The sequence below is a fragment of the Varanus komodoensis genome, unplaced genomic scaffold, assembly GCF_004798865.1.
Source record: "Varanus komodoensis strain SLA01 unplaced genomic scaffold, ASM479886v1 scaffold47, whole genome shotgun sequence".
Taxonomy (NCBI): domain Eukaryota; kingdom Metazoa; phylum Chordata; class Lepidosauria; order Squamata; family Varanidae; genus Varanus; species Varanus komodoensis.
This window is the reverse complement of record NW_025336045.1, coordinates 1791216-1814604: the sequence shown is the minus strand read 5'-3', so window position 1 is coordinate 1814604 and position 23389 is coordinate 1791216. Positions and strand designations below refer to the sequence as shown.

General features: G+C 43.5%; 2 protein-coding genes across 4 annotated transcripts in view; one reads left to right on the top strand and one right to left on the bottom strand.

The window, feature by feature from the left end:
* Positions 1-745, bottom strand: part of NCKAP1 (NCK associated protein 1) — a 74454-nt gene extending 73709 nt beyond the window's left edge. For both annotated transcript variants that reach the window (XM_044445108.1, XM_044445109.1), the window contains exon 1: positions 311-745. In XM_044445108.1, the coding sequence (XP_044301043.1) occupies positions 311-418 (108 nt within the window). In that variant the 5' untranslated portion in view covers positions 419-745. The remainder of the gene's footprint in view (positions 1-310) is intronic.
* A 14189-nt stretch (positions 746-14934) lies between these two features.
* On the top strand, positions 14935-22814 carry DUSP19 (dual specificity phosphatase 19). Of its 2 annotated transcripts, none has more exons than XM_044445181.1 (4): positions 14935-16407; positions 16784-16830; positions 17585-17737; positions 21072-22814. In XM_044445181.1, exons 1-4 carry the CDS (start codon positions 16179-16181, stop codon positions 21261-21263), a joined length of 621 nt encoding a protein of 206 aa, XP_044301116.1. In that variant the 5' UTR covers positions 14935-16178; the 3' UTR covers positions 21264-22814. The 2 variants fall into 2 exon arrangements, with proteins under 2 accessions (XP_044301116.1, XP_044301115.1); XM_044445180.1 differs by having other exon boundaries at positions 14936-16407; positions 21069-22814.
* Positions 22815-23389: the final 575 nt, after the last annotated feature.

Below are 23389 nucleotides of genomic sequence, written 5' to 3'. Positions count from 1 at the left end.
CCAGTCCCCACACCCAGCAGGCCTCGCTGACTAAGGCAGCCACGGGGTTGCAAGCGGGGTGGAGGGAAGGCAGAGGAGAGCGCCTTCGCCGTCCCCGCCGCGCTGCTCGCCTCCTCGCCCCGCAAGGCAGCCGGGAAATGAGCGCTGACGGTGCGCAGCGGGTAGGCCGCACCAGGCCGGATGAGTGCGGGAGGCGGCTGGAGCCAGGCATCCCCCTTGAGCGAATGGCGGGGAGGGATACACTCAAGCCCACCCCCGGACCCCGCGCACCGCTCGCTCGCCCCCCACCCCCGCAGCCGGGCCCGCGCACCTTCTTGATGTTGTAGAGGCGGGTGAGCATGCCGACGCCGCGGTCGTTGAGGATGGTCAGCTTCTCGGCCAGCTTCTGCTGGCTGGGCTGCAGCACCGAGCGCGACATCCTGGGCGAGGAGACGGAGCGGGGTGGGGGAGAGGAGAGGAGAGGAGAGAGGCCGCCGAGGGCGCGGGCTGCTGCGGAGGGGAAAGACGGTTCCTCACTCACTCACGCACTCCCTCGCCCGCCGCCCGCCAGCCAGCCCCCGCCCGCGCGCCCGCCAATGCGCCCCCTCCTCCCGCCGGGCCCTCCGAGCCGCGCTCACAGCGCCCCCATGGCCCGGCTACCCGCTCCCGCCACCCTCGCCGTCTGCTCCCCGGGCGCTCCTGCCAATCTCGGGCTCGCTTAGGCGTGGCGGCGGCAGCAGCGGCGGCGGCGGCGGCGGAGGCGCTGCCTGGCCGTAGCCAACACGGAGGCCGGGCTCCTCCGCCCCACGTGACGCGGCCCTCCGCCGCCCTCCCCGCTGCCAGCAGTGGGAACGCGGCAGCGGAGCGGCTGTCTGCCCAGCGTAACGTGGGAAGAGTCGCGGTGACGCTCTGCGCGCTCCCTGACTCCTCGGGATTTGCCATCCGTTTTAGGGTGCAACGTCAATCTCTCTCACCCCCTCCCCAGACTTTCCTTCGCTAGTCCCTTTGGAATGTTTGGACTACAACTCCCAGGATTCCTGACCACGGACCACCACATTGGCTGGGGCTGCTGGGAGTTGAAATATAAAATGCTGTACCTGGAGAGCGTTAGGTCGGGGAAGGGTGAGTTTCACTGATCCGCCTGTAGCGTACCTAAAATTTTGGGAATTTCAACAAGTGGGGGGACAGTTCACCCAATTTGCAGGCCTTTTAGAGATATAATTATAAAAAAATCAGATTTTAAACAAGGTAATTACAGGGGGAGGGCATGTCCATCTCGGGCTACAGGTCTACGCCTCATAATATAATAAGCCAAGCCTTTATTTCTAGCATTTGATTTGTTACACACACACACACACACACACACACACACACACAATTAAAGACAAACCTGGCTAGAAGTAGACAAAGGTATCCCTCTGTCTAGAAGTAAAGTATTTGTTTCTTCTTTTAAGGCTGAACTGAAATCATACGGAGAGTCCTAGACTGGAAAATATACACATAAACAAACTTCGGTTGTTTCTGAATCTTTTATATGAAGTTCACATCAGAATTTATCCACCCCTAGGAGGTAAAAGTTTTTATGTGGGACAGAGAAAGACCACATCACAATCCTGAACATCTATTCAGGAGTGAAACCTATTTAGTTTAATGGAGCTTGCTTCCTGGTAATTCTTAGTGTCCTAGCAGTCTAGATATACCAGTCAGGAAACTAGTGGAAGGCTTGAGGATGCCTGTTTATACAGGAAAAAGGCCCTGCAGCTCTCCCATCATTCCCCCATACACTGCTAACTGCTGACTGATGATAGTTGTAGGGTTTGCCTTCCTATGAACCATATTGCTAGTTATGTAACCATAGCTATCAGTGATATTGATTTGCACCTTAGGAGAATACTGAGTTCATTCTGTTTTAAGATATTATTATTATTATTGCAATCTGTACTACTATTTCTGCTCACAATTTGCTTTAGGATAGTGAACACTTTTGGTGATGTGGGAACATTTGTAAGATATCTGGAATGACAGCAATTCTGCTGCAGTGATTGGTTTGCATTACGGATTGATCACATGTTCAGCTGGAATGCCAAAGCAAAGGAAGATATTTTGTCAGTTGTATATCAGCTAATGTTAGGCAGGGAGATTATCACAATGTATTTGAAAGGGTAGATTGCAACAACCAAATTGTGTCAACCTCCCAATTCACCCAGGTCAGCTGCTAGTTTGTCAAGGTCCATCAAGTAATGATGTAGTGATTAAATGTTCCTTTCACTGTTGATCATCCTTTTGTAGAAGTTACAGGATATTATTTTGTTTTTTATGTCACTTCCAGTACTGGGCTACCATGTTTAGCTCACTCACAGCATTAAATTATATCCTGATGTTACTGGTGGTTTCTTTCCTTATAGTTTGTGGAACAACAGCACTTTTGTTTGTCATTGTTGTTATGTGCCGCCAAGTCATGTTTGACTTATGACTTATTCGTGATAACCCTGTTCAGTTCTTGTGTGGTTTCTTTTGTGGAGTCTATCCATGCCATATTTAGTCTTCCTTTCCTTCTTCTGCCTTTAACTTTTTCTAGCATGATTGTCTTTTCTGGGGAGTTTTCCCTCTTTATGATGTGCCTAATGTATGACAGCACCAGTTTTGTTACTTTTGCTTCCAAAGAAAGCTCTGGCTTAATTTAATCTTGGATGCAAACTTTTGTTTAGGCCTTCCAGTTCACATAGTTGTTCTCTGTCAGCAAAGTACATTCTACATATACATACCTTTATGTATCACGGTATTTAATATATCCTAATCTGGTATAGTTTAAGACTTGTTGAAGTTCTGGTTCTCTGAGTAGCTGTTTGGCTCTGATAAAACCTATTTTCAGATGGTCATGAAAAAGAAGGGACGTAAGCTTTAACATAATTCTTTAACTTGTGCTTATTCTCATTGCAGGCCTTCCAAACAAAATGCGTGCGATATGACCACTGTTTCTCCTGGAGCATAACGTAATGCTCAGAAATGTGTAGGGACAATTGTTAATTTAGTTTTTCAAAGTTAGTTTTGGTGGGATGTTTTATGTTATGCAAAGAACAATATTAAAGAAGGAAAGGAAAGAAGGAAATCATCTGAATGAGCAAGTGTCCTTCTGATTAATAGAGTTGATTTCCAGTGTACAGAGTTGAAACCAAACCTTAAAAATGACTCTATAGAACCAGGAGCTACACCTGAATAGTAAAAGAAGAAAAGCAGGAAAAGTGCATGCCCCCTGACCACTCAAAGAATTCTGAAGCAAGAATTATATAAAACAGCACAGACACTGCCTGACATGGGCAGCTAGTCATGAGGTCCAAATCCCAAATGTTTTCTGCATGGTGCCTTGTGACTAAATCACATGAGGACCCATGGCTTGCTGCAGCACTGTCCCTGCCCAGGGTGAGTTCTTGCATCCCCTGAATCCCAGAGAGCAATCTTACCATGACTTACTATAGACCAGCCAAAATACAGCGCCGCTCTTCTCTCACACAAACGTGCTTGTTGAACTCTTCCTGGCAACAGACTGTTTTGTGGCAGGCTTTGCCTTCTGTACTTCCTTGGCAGTCTCCTCCCATGGTCTTGCAATAGTTGTGCATGAAGTAGCTTTTTCCAACCCAAGTGGGCCAGCATTGTGTGACCGTGACAACAGTTTATCACACTGCCAACTTTGTCCTTCCATGTGCCCTTCCTCTGGGCTCCTGCAGCAAGTCTTTCAGAAAGATTCCCTTGGAGAAGAATCCTCTAAATATTTTAAACCAAGTCACTTATAAATTTGCCTTCCACTTCGTAATATTCAATCTAGTCACCTGGTGTCAGGTGTAATTCTTGTTTCATTCAATCAATGGAAAGGGAGTGCCTTTTTTGTTGAAATCGTGCCACCTTTGCTTGCCTAGCCACTTAAGTTGTAACCTGGCCTTCCTCTGAATCACCTTGCCTGTGCAAGAGATCTAGTGCTCTGTTACCTACCCCCTAGACGGAAGTAGCTCAACCAAAGTCTATTCAGAAGTTGGCACTGGAGAACATTTTACAGTTGAGATACACTGTTGGTAGCCTTATACAGTATCTCAATACCGGGCCGGGCAGACTTGCTCAACAGCAGAGCCACATACTGTAAATGCCAGATGTCTGAGAGCTGCAGGTGTGGCGGCAGGTGGTGAGTGGCAAGTGGGTGCCTGCAGGCACCTGCAGCAGCAAGCTGACTGTGCATTGTGTGGTGGTGCTCACAGCTATTCCCAAATGTGTCTTCAGGTCCAGAATGGTTGGGGACCTTTGTATCAGTCCGTTGTCTCTACATGGATTTCTCCATGTGCTCCAAAGCCCGAGCCTCTGCACAAGTAGGTAACAGGTAAGTACCTAATATTATTGAGTTGACCCACTTTATTTGGAATTCGCCCTCCCACCCACCATTTTTAAAAACATAATATTTGGCTGCATTGCTTTAGCAGCAGATTTCTTACTAAAATCCTTGTGTGCAGGAAGGAGTAAACCATTGCAAGCTACCACATGTATACTTGAGATTTCCACAAGTTTTTAAAGTTCTGAGATGTTTCTGAGATTTGGAGTAGGAAAATCCCAAGGATCTCTTCTGTTATTCTTTCTGCTGCTGCTCCTCAGAGCTGGGCTGACAGGTAAGGAATCTTTAGCAGAAGCATTTGCAACTCTCCAGTTGAATAGAACACTTTGCTCCAGGAGGTTCAGCTTGACTGGCGACAGCCTCTCATACTTTGTAGGGAATGCCTGGGAACAAAGCTGTCCAGCAGTAGGAGAAAGCCATCCCCACCGCCCACAGCTGAAAGAGCCTTCAGAGACAAAGGGAACACAGCTGAAGCTGTTTCTCAGGTGAATATTAACATAATTTACAAAACAATATTCCAAGACACAGGCCTTCCCCTTTCTCCCAGACGTACCATGTTTTCTCTTTTTATTTATACGCACACTTTTTATGCAAGCAGTAGTCCAACATATCCCATTACTTGCCATACTAGTAAAGAGGATGTGCAGATGCAGAGGTCACCCAAATGGGAAATGAGAGGAAGAAGGATTACTGTATATGCAGAAGCTTATCACTAACTTGATCATGGCAAGGATGTTCATCATGCAGTCTGCTTGAACCTGGAAGCTCTTTAGGATTAAAAGTAATCCAGATTAGTTAGATATAAAAAAGAGTTTTCTTGTGCTCACAAAATATCTGGTAGACTTGCATGCTGGTTCTCCACGAGATGCAGCTTATTGTCCACTGGAGTCAGCATTGCTGGTGGAGAGCTAGCCATACCGGTCTTTCTTCATGAAGCTGCACAAATGTTTTTGTTGGACATGTCAAAGCAGCAAGAACCAAAGAAGCAAAATCCAGAAACCACAAAAAGGTTTCATGTGCAATCATGTATTACCAGAGCCCCATCTTTTGAGGAATAAATTGCAACAACAAACAAAATAAGAGGCTTGCCAACTAAAAGGTGTGTCACAAGATCATAAATTCTCAGGCTGTATGTGTTTGGTGGAAACTATGCCAATTATTAACAGTAGAATTATTAACAGCAACACTACTGATGTCTTTTCCCAAACCAATGTTCCCTTGAGTTTTCCCAATAATCAGCTTTTTTTTGGTTGGGGTTTTTTTTTAAGCTGTGGAAAGTTCAACTTCAGTCCTCCCTACCAGAGACTTTCAGGTATGAGGTGGTATAGAAATGACATAAATAATAAGTTTGTGTTTAGGAGTACTGTATGGAGTACGGTTGCAAAAGTGTTGTGGACACATAGAGTAGTGCTTGCGATGTCACTGATCTAAGTAATGAATCACCCCCTCTGCTGGTGCCAGTTTGTATATCTTCGGAATGTCCATTTTATTTTTATTTGGGGACTTCTTTAACAACCAGGCACAGCTTGCACAGGATCTTTTATGAAACATTTAAAAACTAATACATTAAAAGTGCTCTTGAAACAAGCAGTGCTTGGTCACTGCAAGAACCTTTTCCTGATCCTTTCTTCTCTGCATTATTTTGTCCTCACTTTTTCCACTGCTGTAGCACAGACATTTCCAAGAAAAGCACAAGGAACACGTGATTGTGTTGTGTACAAAAACGCGGGCCTGCACAATCCCAATTAAGCCTGCCCCAGCACCCACCTCTTATTCTTGGGTCTTGGCTGAGAATAAATATATTGAGATAAACTGGAAAAGTTGTCAGGAATGCTGCTGCCATTGCTGCTTTCTCTTCCTTTCCACCTCCAAGCGGAGCTGGGAAATGAAACTGGGTAGGCCAGCCTATTAATATACATACAAAGAGTGGAAATACAAGACCAGGCTGTATCAAAATAAGTTCCATGGGAGTGGTGAATTTAGCCTGCAAAAGTTGGGCAATGTAAAAAATGCACTCAGCCACAGAGTGAGCAATTCTTTAAACCTTTGTGTGAGGAAGTATACAGTGGTACCCTGGCTCACAAACTTAATCTGTTCCAGGACTCTGGTCGTGACCCAAGTCAAACTTCCCCATTCAATGTAAATAAGGTTAATCTGTTCTGTAACCATTTTGAAATCAGAAAAATGTGAAGAAGCAAAGTGACAAAGAACCGCAAAGATCATGGCCATCTCCTTCCCCGCACCCCGAGCACAAGTGCGGCCATCTCCCTGCCCTCCCAGCATGACCAAGATCGTGCCCATCATCCTGCACACGCCCATCATCCCAGAGAGCTTGGGGGTGGGGAGAGATGGGCGCGATCGCGGGCGCACTGGGGGAGAGACGGACGTGAACGGGGCACACTGGGGGAGGGAGAGATGGGCGCGATCATGCTGGTTGCGGGGGGAGATGGCAGAGATTGCGCTATCTTTCCTGCAGGAGCGTGCTGGTGATCACGCACGTCTTCCCTGCACGAACATGACTGCGATCATGGCCATCTCCCCACTCGGGGGGCGGGAGTGAGGAGATGGCTGCGATCTTGGTCGCCACCCAATGCGGAGTTCACGACCCACATCAAAATATTCATGAAATTTTTGTTTGCAAACCAATTTGGTCATGGACCAAGGCTTTCGTGAGCCGAGGTACCACTGTATATTCCTTTTTGATTTAGATAATCAGACCAGTGTGGAATAAATTATCCATCTATTTTTCCATCTATAAGATGTCCCCATGTATAGGACGCCCCCCACTTTTCCCATTGATCTCTAGCAAGCAAGCTGCTGCTTTGTGCATGCGCCACTTCGCCACCCCTCTGCCCACGTGCTCTGTGATCACAGCAGTTTCCCCCCCAGAGCATCCCCCCCCCGTGTATAAGACACACCTCCATTTTTAGCTAAACATTTTAAAGAAAAAGTAGCATCTTATACATGGAAAAATATGGTAATCATAACATTATATAACTATTTCAGCAGCTGCTGTCAGAGAGGTCCATGATTATGATAAGATCCAGGAAACACTTGATCTTGGGGAGATTACCTGAATAAGGCTTTTCCCCCTTCAGTGAAAGCCTAATTCTCTTAAAGAGAATTTCTCCTGAGCTGGATGGAGACAATGAGCACTGGGCCAAAGGCACCCTACTTTTTCCGTCTTATGATCACCACTGATTTGCTTTGCACATAATGATGACCCAGAGTATAAGTTGTCATTGAATTGTGAGTTGCTGATTGATTATGGTTTGCCAGCCATGAACAATCCAGGAAAAGAGGTCATGGTTTGTTGTTCATGTTCATGGTTAATCCATAGTTAAACAACAGTGCAAGATTCGCATATAATAACAAATCATGATTCACTGATAATCCACAATTCAAGAAAAATTCAGATTCAACCCACCCCCTGGGTTGTCATTACATGTGAACCAAGCATCCATTTTTCTCATAAGAGGAAGAAAGAGAAAAATAATATGGAGGTAAGATAGAGAAGAGTGGTAGTGCTGATCTCATGTTAAGATCATTACAATGCTGCCATCTATTAAACTGAGAAATTGTGATCCATTGTGGTATAGTAGTTAGTTTTACACTGGAACTAGGAAACCTGGGTTCTAGTCCTCACTTGACCATGAAGCTTACACTGATTCTCAGCCTGACTTACATCACAGGGCTACTATAAGGAAAATGGAGAGGAGGTGGCCCATGTGGACCTTGCAAGAGGGAAAAAGGCAGTATATCAATGGAATAAATAAATCTGCTGTGTTTTGCATTAAATCCGCATTTTAAGGGTTTGAACACATACCTTAAAGCAAAGTATTGATGTTGAGATTGTGATATTTTAATTGCAGCTTACAAATGCAATACAGCAAACACCAAGCAAAACCCAATGGGTTCATTCACTTGAATGGATGTCAGGTGACTGAGAAATTTATAATTATTTAAAATACATAGCACAAGAGAAAACAACCACAGTATCACAGCATTATCAGAAGTCAAGCATGCAGTTCTTCTGCATGTACAGCTTCCATGGGGGGGTTAGGTTATTCCCCATATATGTATAGTATAAAAAAAGAATCTGAAGAGACACTTTATCATCATAAGGAAGGGATGGGTAACCTCCAGCCCATGAAGCCACCCTTACCTGCCTGTATCTTTCCAGGCCCTTTCCTCATACAGCTCTTCTCCTTGTGATCTCCCCCACCCCATCTCAGGTTGTTTAACTAAACAGTGGGAAAACAGGTGGGGGTTGCAGGGAAGAAAAAGGCAAATTTAGCACCCTTTCTTCCATATCTTGGCAGCTGGCTGAGGACCACGATAAAAGAGGTAATGGAGAGGACAAGAGTGTTTGTTTTGTTTTGTTTGCTCAGCAGACACATGCTGAAGAAAGGATGTCTGCTAGAGAAGGATTATTTATTCAACTATCTATTTATTAGATTTATGCTCCACTTTTTTCTTACGAACTCAAAGCTGCATACACCATTCCTCTTCTGCCACTCTCTCTCTTATCACCATAACAACTATCCTGTGAGGTAGGTTGGGCTGAGAGTCTGTGACTGGTCAAAAGCCACTCAGTTGCCTCCATGGCTGAGTGGGGACAAGAACCCAGATTGCCTGAGTCCCAGCCCCGCACCCTTAGCCACTGCACCACACTGCCTTAGCAGTGGGTCAGTTCCAGGAGCATGGGCAGACAAATCTAAAGTCAGGTCTTAGGAAAGCAAAGTGAAGAAATGGATAGCAGAGTGCTCCAAATGGAACTGCAAGCTAAGACAAAGTTTTATGTTCCATATGACTTATATGTTCCAACAAGCAGCAGACTCATCCCTTAGCCATTAAGGAGGACTTAGTCTTCTTTTAGTTTGTTAGGTAAGTTCTACCCACTCAACGAATGAGACACTTTCCCTTAATGGTATCTTGCATGTTCAAGAAGCCTTTGAAACAATATAGAAGCATCTTCAAACTAGAATCCATGGGTGGCCATGTAACCTTTTCCAGATGTCATGGAGTTGGCTTCATGGGTTTTTTCCTGGGGAAGAATCCATGGATGCAGGGATCATGCATTGTGCTTCTGAAGTCCAATCTGCTTCCGGCTTTGAGAGTTTTTCTATATTGGGAGTGGATTGGAGACCTTGATATTGGCCATTTGACATTGGAAACCTCAACATTGGCCATGCTCTTTCCAGAAATCACTGTTCAAAATACTCACATGTGGAAAACAGTTAAGGAGTATGTGGGTGGACAATCACGAGGAAAGTGGAGTTTAAAACTCCTCCCTTCAGCTCATGAAGTGGGGTGTCTTTATGTGGATATAGGAGAAAGTGGGGGGTGTGTGAATGTTCCACCATATGCACTTTTGTCTATACTCTCACCTACCATGGCAATGTAGTCCTTGACAGCTTGACCATGGGAAATGGAGCCCTCAGGTTTATAAATGTTCCCCACACCATCACAGGATTATATTCCAATATTTACCATACTTTTCCAACTATAAGACACCCCCATGTATAGGGCGCCCCTCCCATTTTTTTTACTGATCTCGGAGCGAGCAAGCTGCTGCTGCGTGTGTGCACCTGCTGCCTCCCCGCCTCCCTGCACCGGTCTCTCCCAGATTGCACCCGCCTCCCCGAGTGTGCCTGCGATTGCACCTGCCTCCCGCCAAGTGCACCCGTGATCACACCTGTCTCCCCCTCCCAGCACGCCCACAGTTCTCCTCTTGACCCCCCTGTGTATAAGACGCCCCTCCATTTTTATGTAAGTATTTTAAAGAAATAGGATCGTCTTATACACGCAAAAATATGCTAGTCGATTTGTTCCCGAATCTTCAAAATCAACTGATTTTCCATTACTATAGAGCAGCTACTGAAAACCCAAAGAAATATATATTTTATAGTTATGCAAGTATAAAATAATGAGTCACTTGACAATGTCCCCAGGTACATGAAGGGTGGATTTAATTACGGTTATTTGTTGTTACAGTGTAAAATTGTCTTTGTCTCAGATTTAACACTTTTAGAAAAACCTACATATGAGGGTTTTTTTAATAGTTTGCTTTTCACGTAGAATTGAAAATGCAAGTCTGTCAGTTAGTTAAAAAGGGCCTGCAGGTGAGATAGCAGATGGTATTTATAATAATTTGCTTTTTAATTAAGCAAATATAGCATCTTGTAAAATATCAGCCTGGGAAAAAAAATCATGCAAAAGAGATTCCCCCCGCACCTTACATGACTAAGTTGTTCTCACTTTGGACTTGATATTCCTCTGGAATAGTAGTTGCTAAACGTTTCTTTCATGAATCTGCAATTTTGTGACTGTGCGACGCTGTTGAGATGGCCACAGAAGATTTCAGAGTGCCAGCTCTCTCTCTGAGACCAGACTTGTGACTCCAAATTTGGAGAACCTTCTCTTTTGCCCTTGAAGTTGGTTCAGCCTTGGCTCCGGGTTGCAAGTGTGCCCTCGGATTTTGTGGACATTTGTAGGACAGGGAATTCGTAGCATTTTGGACATTTGTAGAACAGGGAAGGGAGGAGACGGGCTCTTTGACCATCTGTAATAACCTAGCGGCACCTCAGCCTCCTCTCTTTAAACTTGACCATCTAAGTGTTTTGCAAGTAGGAGAAACATGGTTGAATGTTCACCTCAGCACTGCTTCCACCCTTCGTAGCATGCCCAGAAAGCCCCGAGTTCATAAGGTGATAAGGTAGCAGCGCCCAGCACCATCCATTAATCATGTGCATACTCTTCTTGATTGCTTCTTGATTGCTTATGTGCCATCAGGTCATCGCCAACTTATGGTGACCCTAAGAATGAGGTCCCTCCAAACTGCCTGGCCCTGGACAGCCCTGCTTCCTTTATGGAATCATCTTTATCACAGTAAGTTAGAACTAGGGATGTGCTTGAATTGAAGAACCTGCTTAAGGGCTTTCTCAACTCAATTGGCATTAAATTCACAGTAGTGACATGTGTCCTGTTCATTTAATTTTACTCTTGCATTTTACCTGTGCACTAACAGATTGGCAGGTCAAGGTTTTAGAAATCTGTCTAAGACCCCTTAGGGCTAAATGACTTGTTAGGGCCGGGACTGTAATCTCCCACTGAACCCAACAGGGCGTTTTTCCAAATGAAAGGCAGTTCAGCAGTGGAAATATGAGAAAGCTCCCATTCCATGGGAGCAATCAGCTTAGGTCCTCTGGGACAGAATGCATTGCTAAAATAATCTGGCATGGGTTGAAGAACTCTTTGTCGGTTTTGCGCCTTCATTTGCCTGCATGCCACAATAAGGCTCTTACTGAACCCAACGGGTGTGCCAGGAGGACACACGTCTTGCTTGGCAGCAGCAAGGTGAAATCAGTCCCCTCATTTTCACAAAGGTTTTTGGCCTGGGTGTCTTACAAAAATCTGGCAGAGCAAGCCATGGAAATAACTCTTGCATCGGCTTCGATGCTATAGGTCAAGCCTTCATGGAAGTCCAGCAGTTATTTATTTGAAGTTGTAGAGTCTGTGGAATCCCTGCTGCACTTCATCGGATGGCTATGCTAACCCAGGACGAAAGCCCCCTGGAGCCGTGCCTCCTCGTCACCCTCGCTCCTGCCTCTCCATTTGGTCCAGGCAAGGGTGGTGTTGAGAAGGAGGCGCAGGAGACGCCCCTTCCTGCCTGCTTGCTCTCTGCTTGTCCAGCAAGCAAGCGGTGCCGATGGTGAGGAAGAGGATGAGGAGCAAGAGGAGCAGGGGACCATGGCGGTGAGAATGTACCAGGGAAGGGTACCAGGGAAGGGTGCCATTAAGCGTATCTTCTCCTCAGGCCATAAAAACTTGGAGCTGACACTGACCACATTGTACTCCTGTACTTCAGAGGGGAAAAGAGTGGGCAAAATGCCATACATAAATACTTGGGGATAAAAGATGAGTGAAAGATTTGGGTGATGAAGTCCTTGGTGACTACAGAAAATGAACTGAAATGATGAATCAGATATCTGCATCTATCTTCTCAACTCATTCAGTACAAAAACCAGACCTCACTGATCTCTTACTGCATGCGTATTGTGGTTGTTAAAACTTATTTGTGCAATCGTTGATACTTTATACAAAAATATTATGCGTACAGAAAGAAAGTGAATGTACTCTCTGTGGATTTCTAAAAATGCCTTTAGAAATGCTGTATGTGCATAATTATATTTAGAATGCTGCATAATAAAAGATCAAATAAGAACCAGATATTTGCCTTATATAATTATTCTTATCTTTGACTCAGCCTCTAAGGAATGAGATTGAAAAAGGATTTTCCTTAGGTTTTACAGTGTCTCTATAAAACTAGAATTCATAATCCTAATCTGCAATGAAAGGGAAGGCAGCAAGGTGATAGTACCATCGAGTTGAAAGGGACCTCAAAGCTCACTGAGTCCAACCTCTTGCCAACACAGGAGACCCACTGTTAAACACATGACCATCCTGCCTCTTCACAAAAACTTGTAACAAAGGAGAATCCACCACCTCCTGTATAAGTCTGTTCTGCTACCAAACAGCTTATACCAAAATACAGTATCAAAAACTTATTTCCATGGTTTTTTCAATATTCTTTAACTTGAATCCATTCACTGGGTTCTACCCCCTGGATGAAGGAAAACAATATTTCTCCATCATCTTTGTGGAGAAATCATATTGCTTCTTAATTGTTTCTTGTACTGTCCAAACATACCAAAATTCTTCATTCTTCCTCATAGCTCTTGAACTCCGTGTCCTGGTTGTCTTAGTTACTCTCCATTGGACACATTCCAGTTTCCTGCTATTCTTCTTAAACTGTGGGGCTCAAAATTGGACACAGTACTCTAGAAGAGGTCTGACCACCGTAAAATAGATCAGCACCATTATTTTTTTGTGATCTGGACATGATCTGTTGATGTAATCTAGAATTACGTTAACCTTTTTAGCTGCCCTAGTGCATGGCTGACATGTCTAATTTGTGGTCTACGAAACCCCCTAGGTCAGTGGTGATGAACCTACGGCATGTGTGCCACAGTGAGCAGAGCCCTCTCTGTCGGCATGCGAGCCAAGCTGCCCCAGCAGCTGAGCATTGGACAACAGCACACATAAGGGCCATGCCCATGCTCAGAAAGGAGTAGCAGCGCCAGGTGATGACATCACGAGCCGCGACTCATTAGCCGCCATTGGTCCGAGCTAACGCATGGCCGGTCTGTGCTGCCAAGGAGATACACACACACACACACTTGCTTGGACTGGCTGTGAGTTGTTTTTTCTGAACTAAAACCTCAGTTTTCAGGTCTTATTGTGTTTAGAATGGGCAGAAATGATGAGCTGGACAGAAAAAGCTACTCAAGGAAGGCTTTTTCAAAATCGCCCTCTTTTCTATGGAACTTTTGCCCTGTATTAGGGTTAGGGGTGTGCACCAGGTTAGGGTTAGGTTTAGAAAAACAAGGTGTCCTGGCATGACTTTGATGGTTGGAATGTGTTTAGAACGGGCAGAAATGATGAGCAGTGCAGAAAAAGCTACTCAAGGAAGGCTTTTTCAAAATCACCCCTTTCAATAGTATTTTACCCCTATATTAGGGCTAGGGGAGTGCACCAGTGTAGGGTTGGGGCAGTGGTGGTGAACCCATGGCATGCTTGCCACAGCAGGCGCACAGAACCCTTTCTGTCGGCATGTGAGCCAAGTCACGCCAGCATCGCCCCAGCAGCCAAGCATCAGGTAACAGTGCACATAGGGGCCATGCATGTACTTGGAAAGAGTAGCGGCACCAGATAATGATGTCACAAGCCGTGACTCATTAGCTGCAACTCATCCGAGCTTTTGCATGGCCGGTCAGTCCACTGCCAAGGATATATTTGCTTGGACTGGCTGTGAGTTGTTTCTTCCTAAACTAAAACCGCAGTTTTTAAGTTTTACTGTATTGTTGGCACTCTGCGATAAATAAGTGGGATTTGGGTTGCAGTTTGGCCACTTGGTCTCTAAAACGTTCGCCATCTCTGCCCTAGCTCCTTTTCACATGTACATTGTCAAACTAGGTGTCACCCATCCTGTATTTGTGCCACCAATTCCTCCTACTAAAACACATAACTTAAAATTTATCTCTGTTGAAATTCATTTTTATTGGTTTTGGGTCAGTTTGCAATCTTTTCAAGGTCATCTTTGAATCCTGCTTCTAAGGTATTAGCAACCTCATCCAGTTTGGTGTCATCCAAGTATCTGATGCTCTGTTCATTCATCCATACTGATAAATACAGGAACCTTGCAGGATCCCATGTCACTTCTTTCCAGGCTGACAAGGAACCAATGACTCCTTCCATTAACCACTTCAGAGCATCATTATCAAGCACACATTTGACTGTTCAACAAAAATATCCTGGTGGAAGTTATCATTTTGATGCTCTGCTGGAAAAGATATTACATTTACAATATCCCCATGATCTACTAAACTGGCAATTCTATTAAAAAGAAAACAAGAAAAAAATAAGGTAAGATTAGTCTGGCATAGCTTATGCAACATGTGGCACATGGTGGCCCCTTTTTGAAAATCAGTCTTAAAACATTTTAAGTCATGAAGCTGAAATCAGTCTTCCCTTAAATTGATTTGTCATGAAAATGTAAAATATATGTTGCTCATAGTGTACCTTAAATTTAACATCTCTCTTTAGCTTCTGTTCCATGCAAACAGTATTTACACATGGCATAAACAATGCAAGAGAGGCACAAATGGCATTAGTTTTTGTTAAATTACTTGTGGAAAACAACATGTGCATTCTTAGTAACTTCCATTAACTATTTTGCTTCATCTCATTCCTAATGTGGCTTGTTTATTTAGAACACAATGTCATGTGTAAACTCCTTGAAATCCTTCTGTTTTCCTTAACTCCCCCCCCCCTTCTTTAATATACCTCTTAATTTGGCCTGATTCATGTATAACTTCAAGATAACTATGTTATGGATTACTGACACTTAACAATGAATGCCATTCTAATGCAGCAAAACCTCCTTCGAACCTTGAAGAAACAAGCTGTGCGTGTGCAGAGGCGAGGAGGGAGCGAGCAGCGTCCCACGCTAACCCATTATATAATGGGAGCGGTCCAAGGAAGTAAAGATCAGGCAACAAGAACCACTGGTGCAATTACCAGTACATATGCAAACCTTTCTTTTAGGATCGGAAATGCCCTGCTTTCCTGCCTCTCTCCAGCGCTGCAGCATTCCTTTGTGCCTGTCCTTGGCTTAAACGGGGTGTTATTCTTACCTGGTAAATATCCGTAACCTAGCCATCTAACCTTTCTACACATCCGATGGAGATTCTGTTCTGCAGGCACTGTAGATACCATCAGCTGGTGTATGCATGGCCCTCCCCTTTGTCTTTGCTTTCAGCAGATTATTTTACTGTTTTTCCTCTTAGGGGGTGTTCAGCTTTGTATCCCGATTGTTCACCACAAAAGGATCTGGAACGCCGGAAAAGCGCAAGCGGATCACGACATGCGCGCGGGTCTCATTTCACCTCCGCGTGAGAGTCCGTGCGGCTCGACACAAAAGAACTCCCAACCAATCCAGAAACACGTATCTGTGGCCAATCCGAGACTGCCTTACAGAGCGCCCTGGGAAAAAGGAAGCGGTTCTCGTTTCCTTGCCCGGCTGGCTGCCTGCCGCCCGCAGACTCTGCCCGGAGCGGTGGCCCTGCGTGCATTCGGGGCTGTGTCAAAAACGGGGCAAGAGCTGTCCGCAGAAAGAACAGAGCCCCGGGCAGATAATCCTTCTCCCCCGCCCGCTCCTTGTTTATTTTGTTTTTAGTCTGAAGGCGCCTCTGCTCATGTAATGCACTCGCTCACCCAGGAAATTAAATCCTTCTCCAGGGCTAATCTGAGGAAGCAATGCACGCGAGTCACGACTTTAACGGGGAAGAGGATTATAGAGACGTGGAAGGATGCTCGGATGATGCAAGTCGTGGAAGTAGCTGACGGCAACGACAAGGATGCCTGCGGTTACGTGCAGGACCTGAGCTTGGATCTGCAAGTTGGGGTCGTTAAGCCCTGGCTATTGCTGGGTATGTAGGTGGAGCCAAAGCCAGCGGCACGGTTAAGGAATGCATGCGTGTGGATGGGGGGGGGGGGGTAAAGAAAGCCTTTCTAGGGTGATAGAGAACTTGCCCGTTCTTTTTTAGGAAGCAAGGCACGAGGTGGTTTTTCTTGGCTCTCTACTTTTGTCTTGTAAAGCTGGGACTTGCACGACTTTTCTGTCTAAACAGGCATAGGACTGTGCTGTAAGATAGTTCTGCCTTTACAATTTATCGCCTATTTAGTGCCCACGGTGTTATTTCAGGTTAAAATAACCTCCTGGCTTCATTTGAAGAAGCTGGGTTCTCTCATCTTCTATCAGCTCTTCCTTTTCCAGGACTTACAGGATGTGTTTTCCCCTCACAGGCTCCCAGGATGCTGCTCATGACCTGGAGACCATGAAAAAATATAGGGTAATGAGCTGTGTCAACACACACGCATGCATTTGCCTCATGTTAAACTAGACTGCACTTTTCAAAATGTATTCAGTTTTGTTATCCCTCAAAACTAGTTTGCTTAGCATTTCTGGGAATAGCAAATCAATTACTATCTAATTACCATGTAAGCTGGTATATAATAGAAATGGATCTTACACACACACCACTTTCTGTTGAAACCTGTGAGATGTAAGCTGCAATCATGAGATTGCCCACTTAGTAAGGAGTCAGACCTGTTGAACTCAGTGGGACTTGTTTCCAAGTAAACATGCTTAAGACTGTACCTGTGACATTCATGTAATATGTTTAACAGCCCAGAGCGCCTTGGCTATTTGGCAGCATAAAAATAAAAGAATTAAATAAATGTGTAATGATTAGCTCCAATCTTTGTCTCCAGTGGGATTGAAATTAGTTAAGTTTGGATCTAACCCTAGTATTAGAGGAAGAGTTCAACTGAGCTGCCTTTACATGATTCTTCATCTCATGTAATTAAGTAAAAAAAATACATAAAGCAACGTCAACAACCACTACACTTAGAACCAATATTAATAGCAGCCAATAGAAAAAAAAAGTCATCTCAGTCCTGTATTTGGGTTCATGTCATGAACTGCAAGAAAGTTAGCCTTTGTGATAAATTCGTAAGCTGTTAGCTTGAGGTCTTCAACCATGCCAGAATACCATGATCACAAAGCTGGCTTGCTCACTTCACAACATGTCTTTTGTATTCCAGGTTACCCATGTTCTAAATGTAGCCTATGGAGTTGAAAATCCTTTCCCCCATGACTTTATATATAAGAGCATCCCTATCCTCGATCTTCCTGCGACTGACATCGTCTCCTATTTCCCTGAATGCTTTGAATTTATTGACCAAGTCAAATTAAAGGTACATTGTTGCAATATGTGATTTGTGGCTGTGGGTGTGCCATGACAGTAGGGAAAAAATAAGGGAAAAAGGAAGGTAAGCATCAGGCTAACATGCATTTTCGATTCTGTTCTGAGATTAGTTAAAATAATTTGAGCTCCTACTTTTAAATAGTGGAAAAATCTGAGTATAAAACGGCATGCTTCACCTGTAGTAATTACTGAGTTTTCCTCCTCTACTCTGTTTCAGAAGTTTAAACATTTTGTCTTCACTTTAGGGTAGCCAAGCATATAAGCAGCTCCAAGAGAACATGTAGACACTTTCTTAAATTGGAGCCTTTGATTTGAGCATTCAAGTTGTTAATGAACAACTTAAAAAAAAAGAGCCCAGCTCAGTCCCATAGTATGCAGAAGTAAGATCCACTGGGTAGTATATGATAACCCTGCTGTGCTTCTGCTCTTTCTGTTGCATTGGCAGGTTATTGCTACTGCAACATGACCAATAGCAATCACTAAGGCTACCTGAAAACAAATGAAAATGCTCATTTCAGGAACAGGGCAGGGCAGTGGAGCTCCCTCCTGCAAGCTCTTCTGAGCTGTTCCGTGTCAGAAATAAGCATTTGTCTGCTTCAGGGTCCACTGGTTCCTGGTGCACTAGGCATTTGTCTTGCTAGGACACAGGGAACATGAGATACTGCCTCTTATTTAGTATTTTTTTTATCCCATCCAATTGCCCCAAGGCTCTTTGGGCAGTTGATTTACATGATTTGATTGATTTACATGAAGTCAGCATCCAGTGAAGTGGACACAGGAGTGCAGCCTGAGACACATTTCTTACCTGGTATCCTTTAAGTTAACATTAGACTCTACCTGTAGTGCTCAAACAGAACAAGCAAACAAAAATGGCATGCTACGAACCAGCACATGCTTAGGTACACACAAGCTCCTGACTCAGCAGCACTGAGTTGCATGGGAAAGACTAAGACATAACCTTCATGCAAGTCACAAATTTCTCTATTTTGCTCATTAAAGCATAAAAGTATGTTTACATCATCATAAAGCTAAAGGACTCCTGCACATAGAATATTTTCTTGTGCAAGGGAATTAAAGCTTGATTCCTTTCATATTATCTGACCATCCGATGCTATCAACTGACAATATCTTAACTTTTCATACCTGGTTTCAGATTATTCCATGAGATTGGAATAATTTTCATTGTTTAGCTGGTTTGGAATGAAGGAGGATATTGCCCCAAGAAGCTTTGTGCAATTTTAGAACACAGTGTATTGTTTACAAGTTACCTGAAACGTGTATTACTTTCATGCCCTCCTGGAGGTTTCCAGTTACAGTTTCCGCTTCATTTCTAAATTAGATTTGCTGTGCTAAGTAGCCTAGTGCCCCTGTTTCCCTGCAGAAGTTTATTTTTTCCACTAGTAGTTCTACTAAGAGTGCTTTATATTTTTTCTGACACTTCTAATGCCTTGTAGTGCACAATGATTTGGTTGGAAAAATAGATAATTTATGCACCTCTCATGAAAATTACCTACCAAAGCATGCAATTATGAATTGCCTTAGAAAGGCAAAAAACCCTATCATTGGAGACACTTTTTTGATTTCATGCACCATGGGACAGGCTTTTGCCCAAACCTGAAATGTATTTCTCCAAAAGGAAGGTGTGCAGTATGATCCTTCTTCAGATTTATCCAAGGTGACACATTGACCGCAATTAAACAGATTGAGAGAAGAAAAGAAACTGCATGTTGCAGTTATGATGAAAGGAAACAAAGTGTTAGATTGATGCTCAGCATTTGGAGACAGTTGTCTGGCTCAGGCATAATCCTAAATCATTGTTTACTAGCATGTGGACAAGCCTGCTCAAGTCTCAGGTCTGAGTGCTCCTTCATCTTCTTTTAGCATACTACAGTGGAGGAGAGCAGATGCACCCACTTCTGGGCTTGAACTAACTGCAGTTTGTATCATTTCCAACAAGGATAAATGGGTTAATTTGAACTATGATGGATCATTGTGCCCACCTGGATTGGTAGAGAAAGGAGTCTTACCCCATCATTCCTGAAATTACTGGCAAAATCAAAGCAACTACGTCCTTCTGGCACTGAAACTATCTCCAGACCTGACCCCAGAGATTTTGTGTAGGTTCACTGAATTGGAGGCGAGGTTTAAGCCTCCCACCCATCTTTTTTGTGTATTTCTACCAAGCAGTTTTAATGCATTAACAAGCAATTACTAACTGGGACCTAAAGAGCTTTCTACACACAGAGAAAATATTTCCTTATAAATGGAGTAGTGTGTCACTGATTCTGCCCCACTCCAATTGCATTGAATCCCACCATGGAGTGAGTGGGAGGGATTGCAGTGGAAACATGCATAACATATTACATATTTAGCCCCCTTAAAATCAGTAGGATGCATTTCTAAGTACAGTAATACTGAGATGCAGATCAGTTTGTAGCAATACCTAATTTTGTTTTGCAGATAACTCACAATGAGTTGCTTTCTGCCAAGCAAATTTTCTTGAAAAAATATTTCTGTATTTGGAAAACTGAAATAACTTTCCACATTGAAAATCCACCTAATGAAGTTAATGGGCTTGATTTCAATTTAGTCAGAGTAGACTCATTAAATCAATGGGATTACTCTAAGACAAAATCTGGGCCAACCTAGTGTATTTTAATATTGCAAATTATAAATACAGACTCAAATTATGGCCTTCCCCAACTTTGGGCTTTCCAGACAAGTTTGGACTGCAGCACTCATAATTCCCAGTCAATGGCCCTGCTGGATAGGAATTCTGGGAAGGCTGATAAAAGGGATTCACTTCAGGATCAGTACGCTCTAATTTGTGGCTGATAAATGTACAACTTAATGTAGATGGCAAAATAGGAAAAAATTCTTTGATACTTACATAATTAAAATATTTTAATTCAGTAAAACTTTAATGATCCAAACTGCTACAAATTTAAAACAACTAGTTAAAAAGACAACAAAGTAAAAGGCATTATTCTGCTAGTAGGTGGAGGATTGATTCCAGGCCTGCCCTTGCCATTATTTTCCAACAGGTAATCAGTACTGACAAAATAGACAGCATTGATTAAAATACTCAACCAGAGGCTCCTTGAGGAGGAGAGGGTGCATGGAAGTAACAAGAATTCAGACTCAAGAGCAATATATAAAACTGAGGAAGAATTAATATAATATCCATGCATGATGAAATTATTCCAGAAAACCTTGTCCAGAAAGTTGCTTGGATGCCTCTACAAGATGAGAAAATGGTATTAAATCCTTTATGATTGGAATGGTTTTCTAAAGGTGTGCTCTCTCTCTCTCTCCTTGAGGAGGATGGTGTGGTGCTTGTTCACTGTAATGCAGGAGTCTCTCGTGCAGCAGCGATCGTCATAGGCTTCCTAATGTATTCAGAAGGACTCAGTTTTGCCAGCGCTTTCTCTTTGGTGAAAAACGCAAGACCTGCGATTTGTCCAAATTCTGGCTTCATGGAGCAACTCCACAAATACCATCAGTGCAATATTTAAAAAGTGGGAACTTAAATGATACAGACTGACAAAAGGGGAAGAATTTGAGGTTGCATTTTAATGAACAAAGCTGTGAATGTTTTTTGGACACTGATGTAGAATTACAGCTGTTAAACAGTCATCATAAACTTCTGCTCACTTTGCACTGTATAATTTTAAATCACCTGCAACTCAGATTAATTTTTTCTGGCTTTTTTTAATGTTCAAAATAACAAGTCTAACAATAGTGAATTAACTGTATCAGCTTTGCTAAATATGATCAGTTTGGTACTTGTTTCCTCAATTGTAACTGCATTCTATCAATAAGAAGTTTGGGGCAGCTGTCTCCAAACTATGCCTTCCAGATGCTTTGAATTTCCACGCCCATCAGCATAGTCAATTGTCAAGAATGATGTAAGTAGGAATCCAAACCATTTAGAGGGGCCCTGGTTGGGGAAGACTGATCTAGGGCATCATGGTCAGAATTACTCTGTTCATTGCACTGTTTATAAAACAAATTAGGAAGCAATCCAGTGCAACTTTAGACAGAAAAAGACCCATAATACCCAGTATCCTTTCAGTGAGTCATATTAGCTGGGGTATGATGGGAACTATGAAACTTTTTTTCTGTGAAAACATGCCTAGAATTGCACCCTTAGCTGTAGAAGGCCTTCATTCACTTCAGGAATACTCCTTTGCAAAAGTTCATTTTTACCAGACTGTATGGATTAGGCCTCAGTGGAACTGAGCTCTAAGCCTGCCATCCTGGTGTTATCTAGATGTGCTGGTCTGCATCTGGGAAATGCAGCTGTAGCTCACCATGTTGGGGAAGGCTGTGCCCACCTACTACAGTCCAGGACTCGTGGTGAAACTGGATGTCACTCCCAGCCAATCCAAGACAGGATTCACTCTTGGGTCAGCTGCCAGTGCTCAGGTTGGTAGCGAAACATAGCTGGCATTGTTTAATCTTGGACAGCCAGATGTCCAGTGAGTTCAGGACACTGGTAGTAGGTACTAGAACATGACAGCTGAAAGCCCCAGTTCAGGTTCTTGCAAGGCCTTACAATGGCCTGCTGGGCTTATGAAATGGATCACAAAGAAGACATTTCAACTTTTCCATTCAAAAGGGCAGGTAGATACTGAAAGGTAGTAATAGATAGGTTCATTAGCCAAATGTGATCTTGAAATCACATTGAATCTATATCCATCTTACCTGGAAAAATGTAGATAGTAGTTTTAATTAATTTAGGTCACCTTTGGGCAGGCTGCCAGTCCCAAATCTAAGCATGCCATTGGTATAAAAGCAGGACCAATGGACAGGAATGGGACAAGAGGTCATTTTCCCTTCCCTTTACCCTGAAACATTTAAACATGCAACAGGCAGGCGTTGCTGTTGTTAAGTTCATAGCATACATTCCACAACTCCTCCAGGATTTACACTGTTGTCGGGCACCTGGAACAGGCCAATTTGTCTTTCCCCTTGCAGTCTATTTTCCCTCCTTCCCCAGCCTAACATTGCATGTTTCAATTACTTTCAAGCATGGACTAAAACTTTTCACACATCCTGAAAAATGTCTCTTTTTTTTAGATTTACAGTGTGTCACCCCCATCCTCAGGGGAAAAGTGAAAACTGATCAGAGAAAACAATGGTGAAATCCACAACTTTAATGTGGCTGTGACTGGGCAGCAACATGTTTCTCCCATGCAGCAGAGAAGCAAAGAGCATTTGTTGTTGCAGGTTGTGTTCATGGTGTAACCATTAAGTTCCCCCTTGGCACAATAAGATGAACTACCCTTGTCTGATCCATTATGCCTCCACTGTTTTATAAGACCTAAAATCTCAAAAATCCTCATCACAGTATTTTTGGCTGTTAGAAAAGAAATTACAAACCTTTATATCATTGCATACCTAGAGAGTCACCCCAAGTACATAGGAACCAATCATTTTTTTGTGATCCCATTTTTTAAAAATGACAAGTGTTCAACCATCCAAATTCACTGCTGTTAGAGAAGTTGAAAATATGGGATCTCATGTTGTTAGTACTAGTAGTACTAGCATCACAGTTATATATATTAGTCGCAAAGTTGTGTCCGACCCATCACGACCCCATGGACAACACTCCTCCAGGCCTTCCTGTCCTCCACCA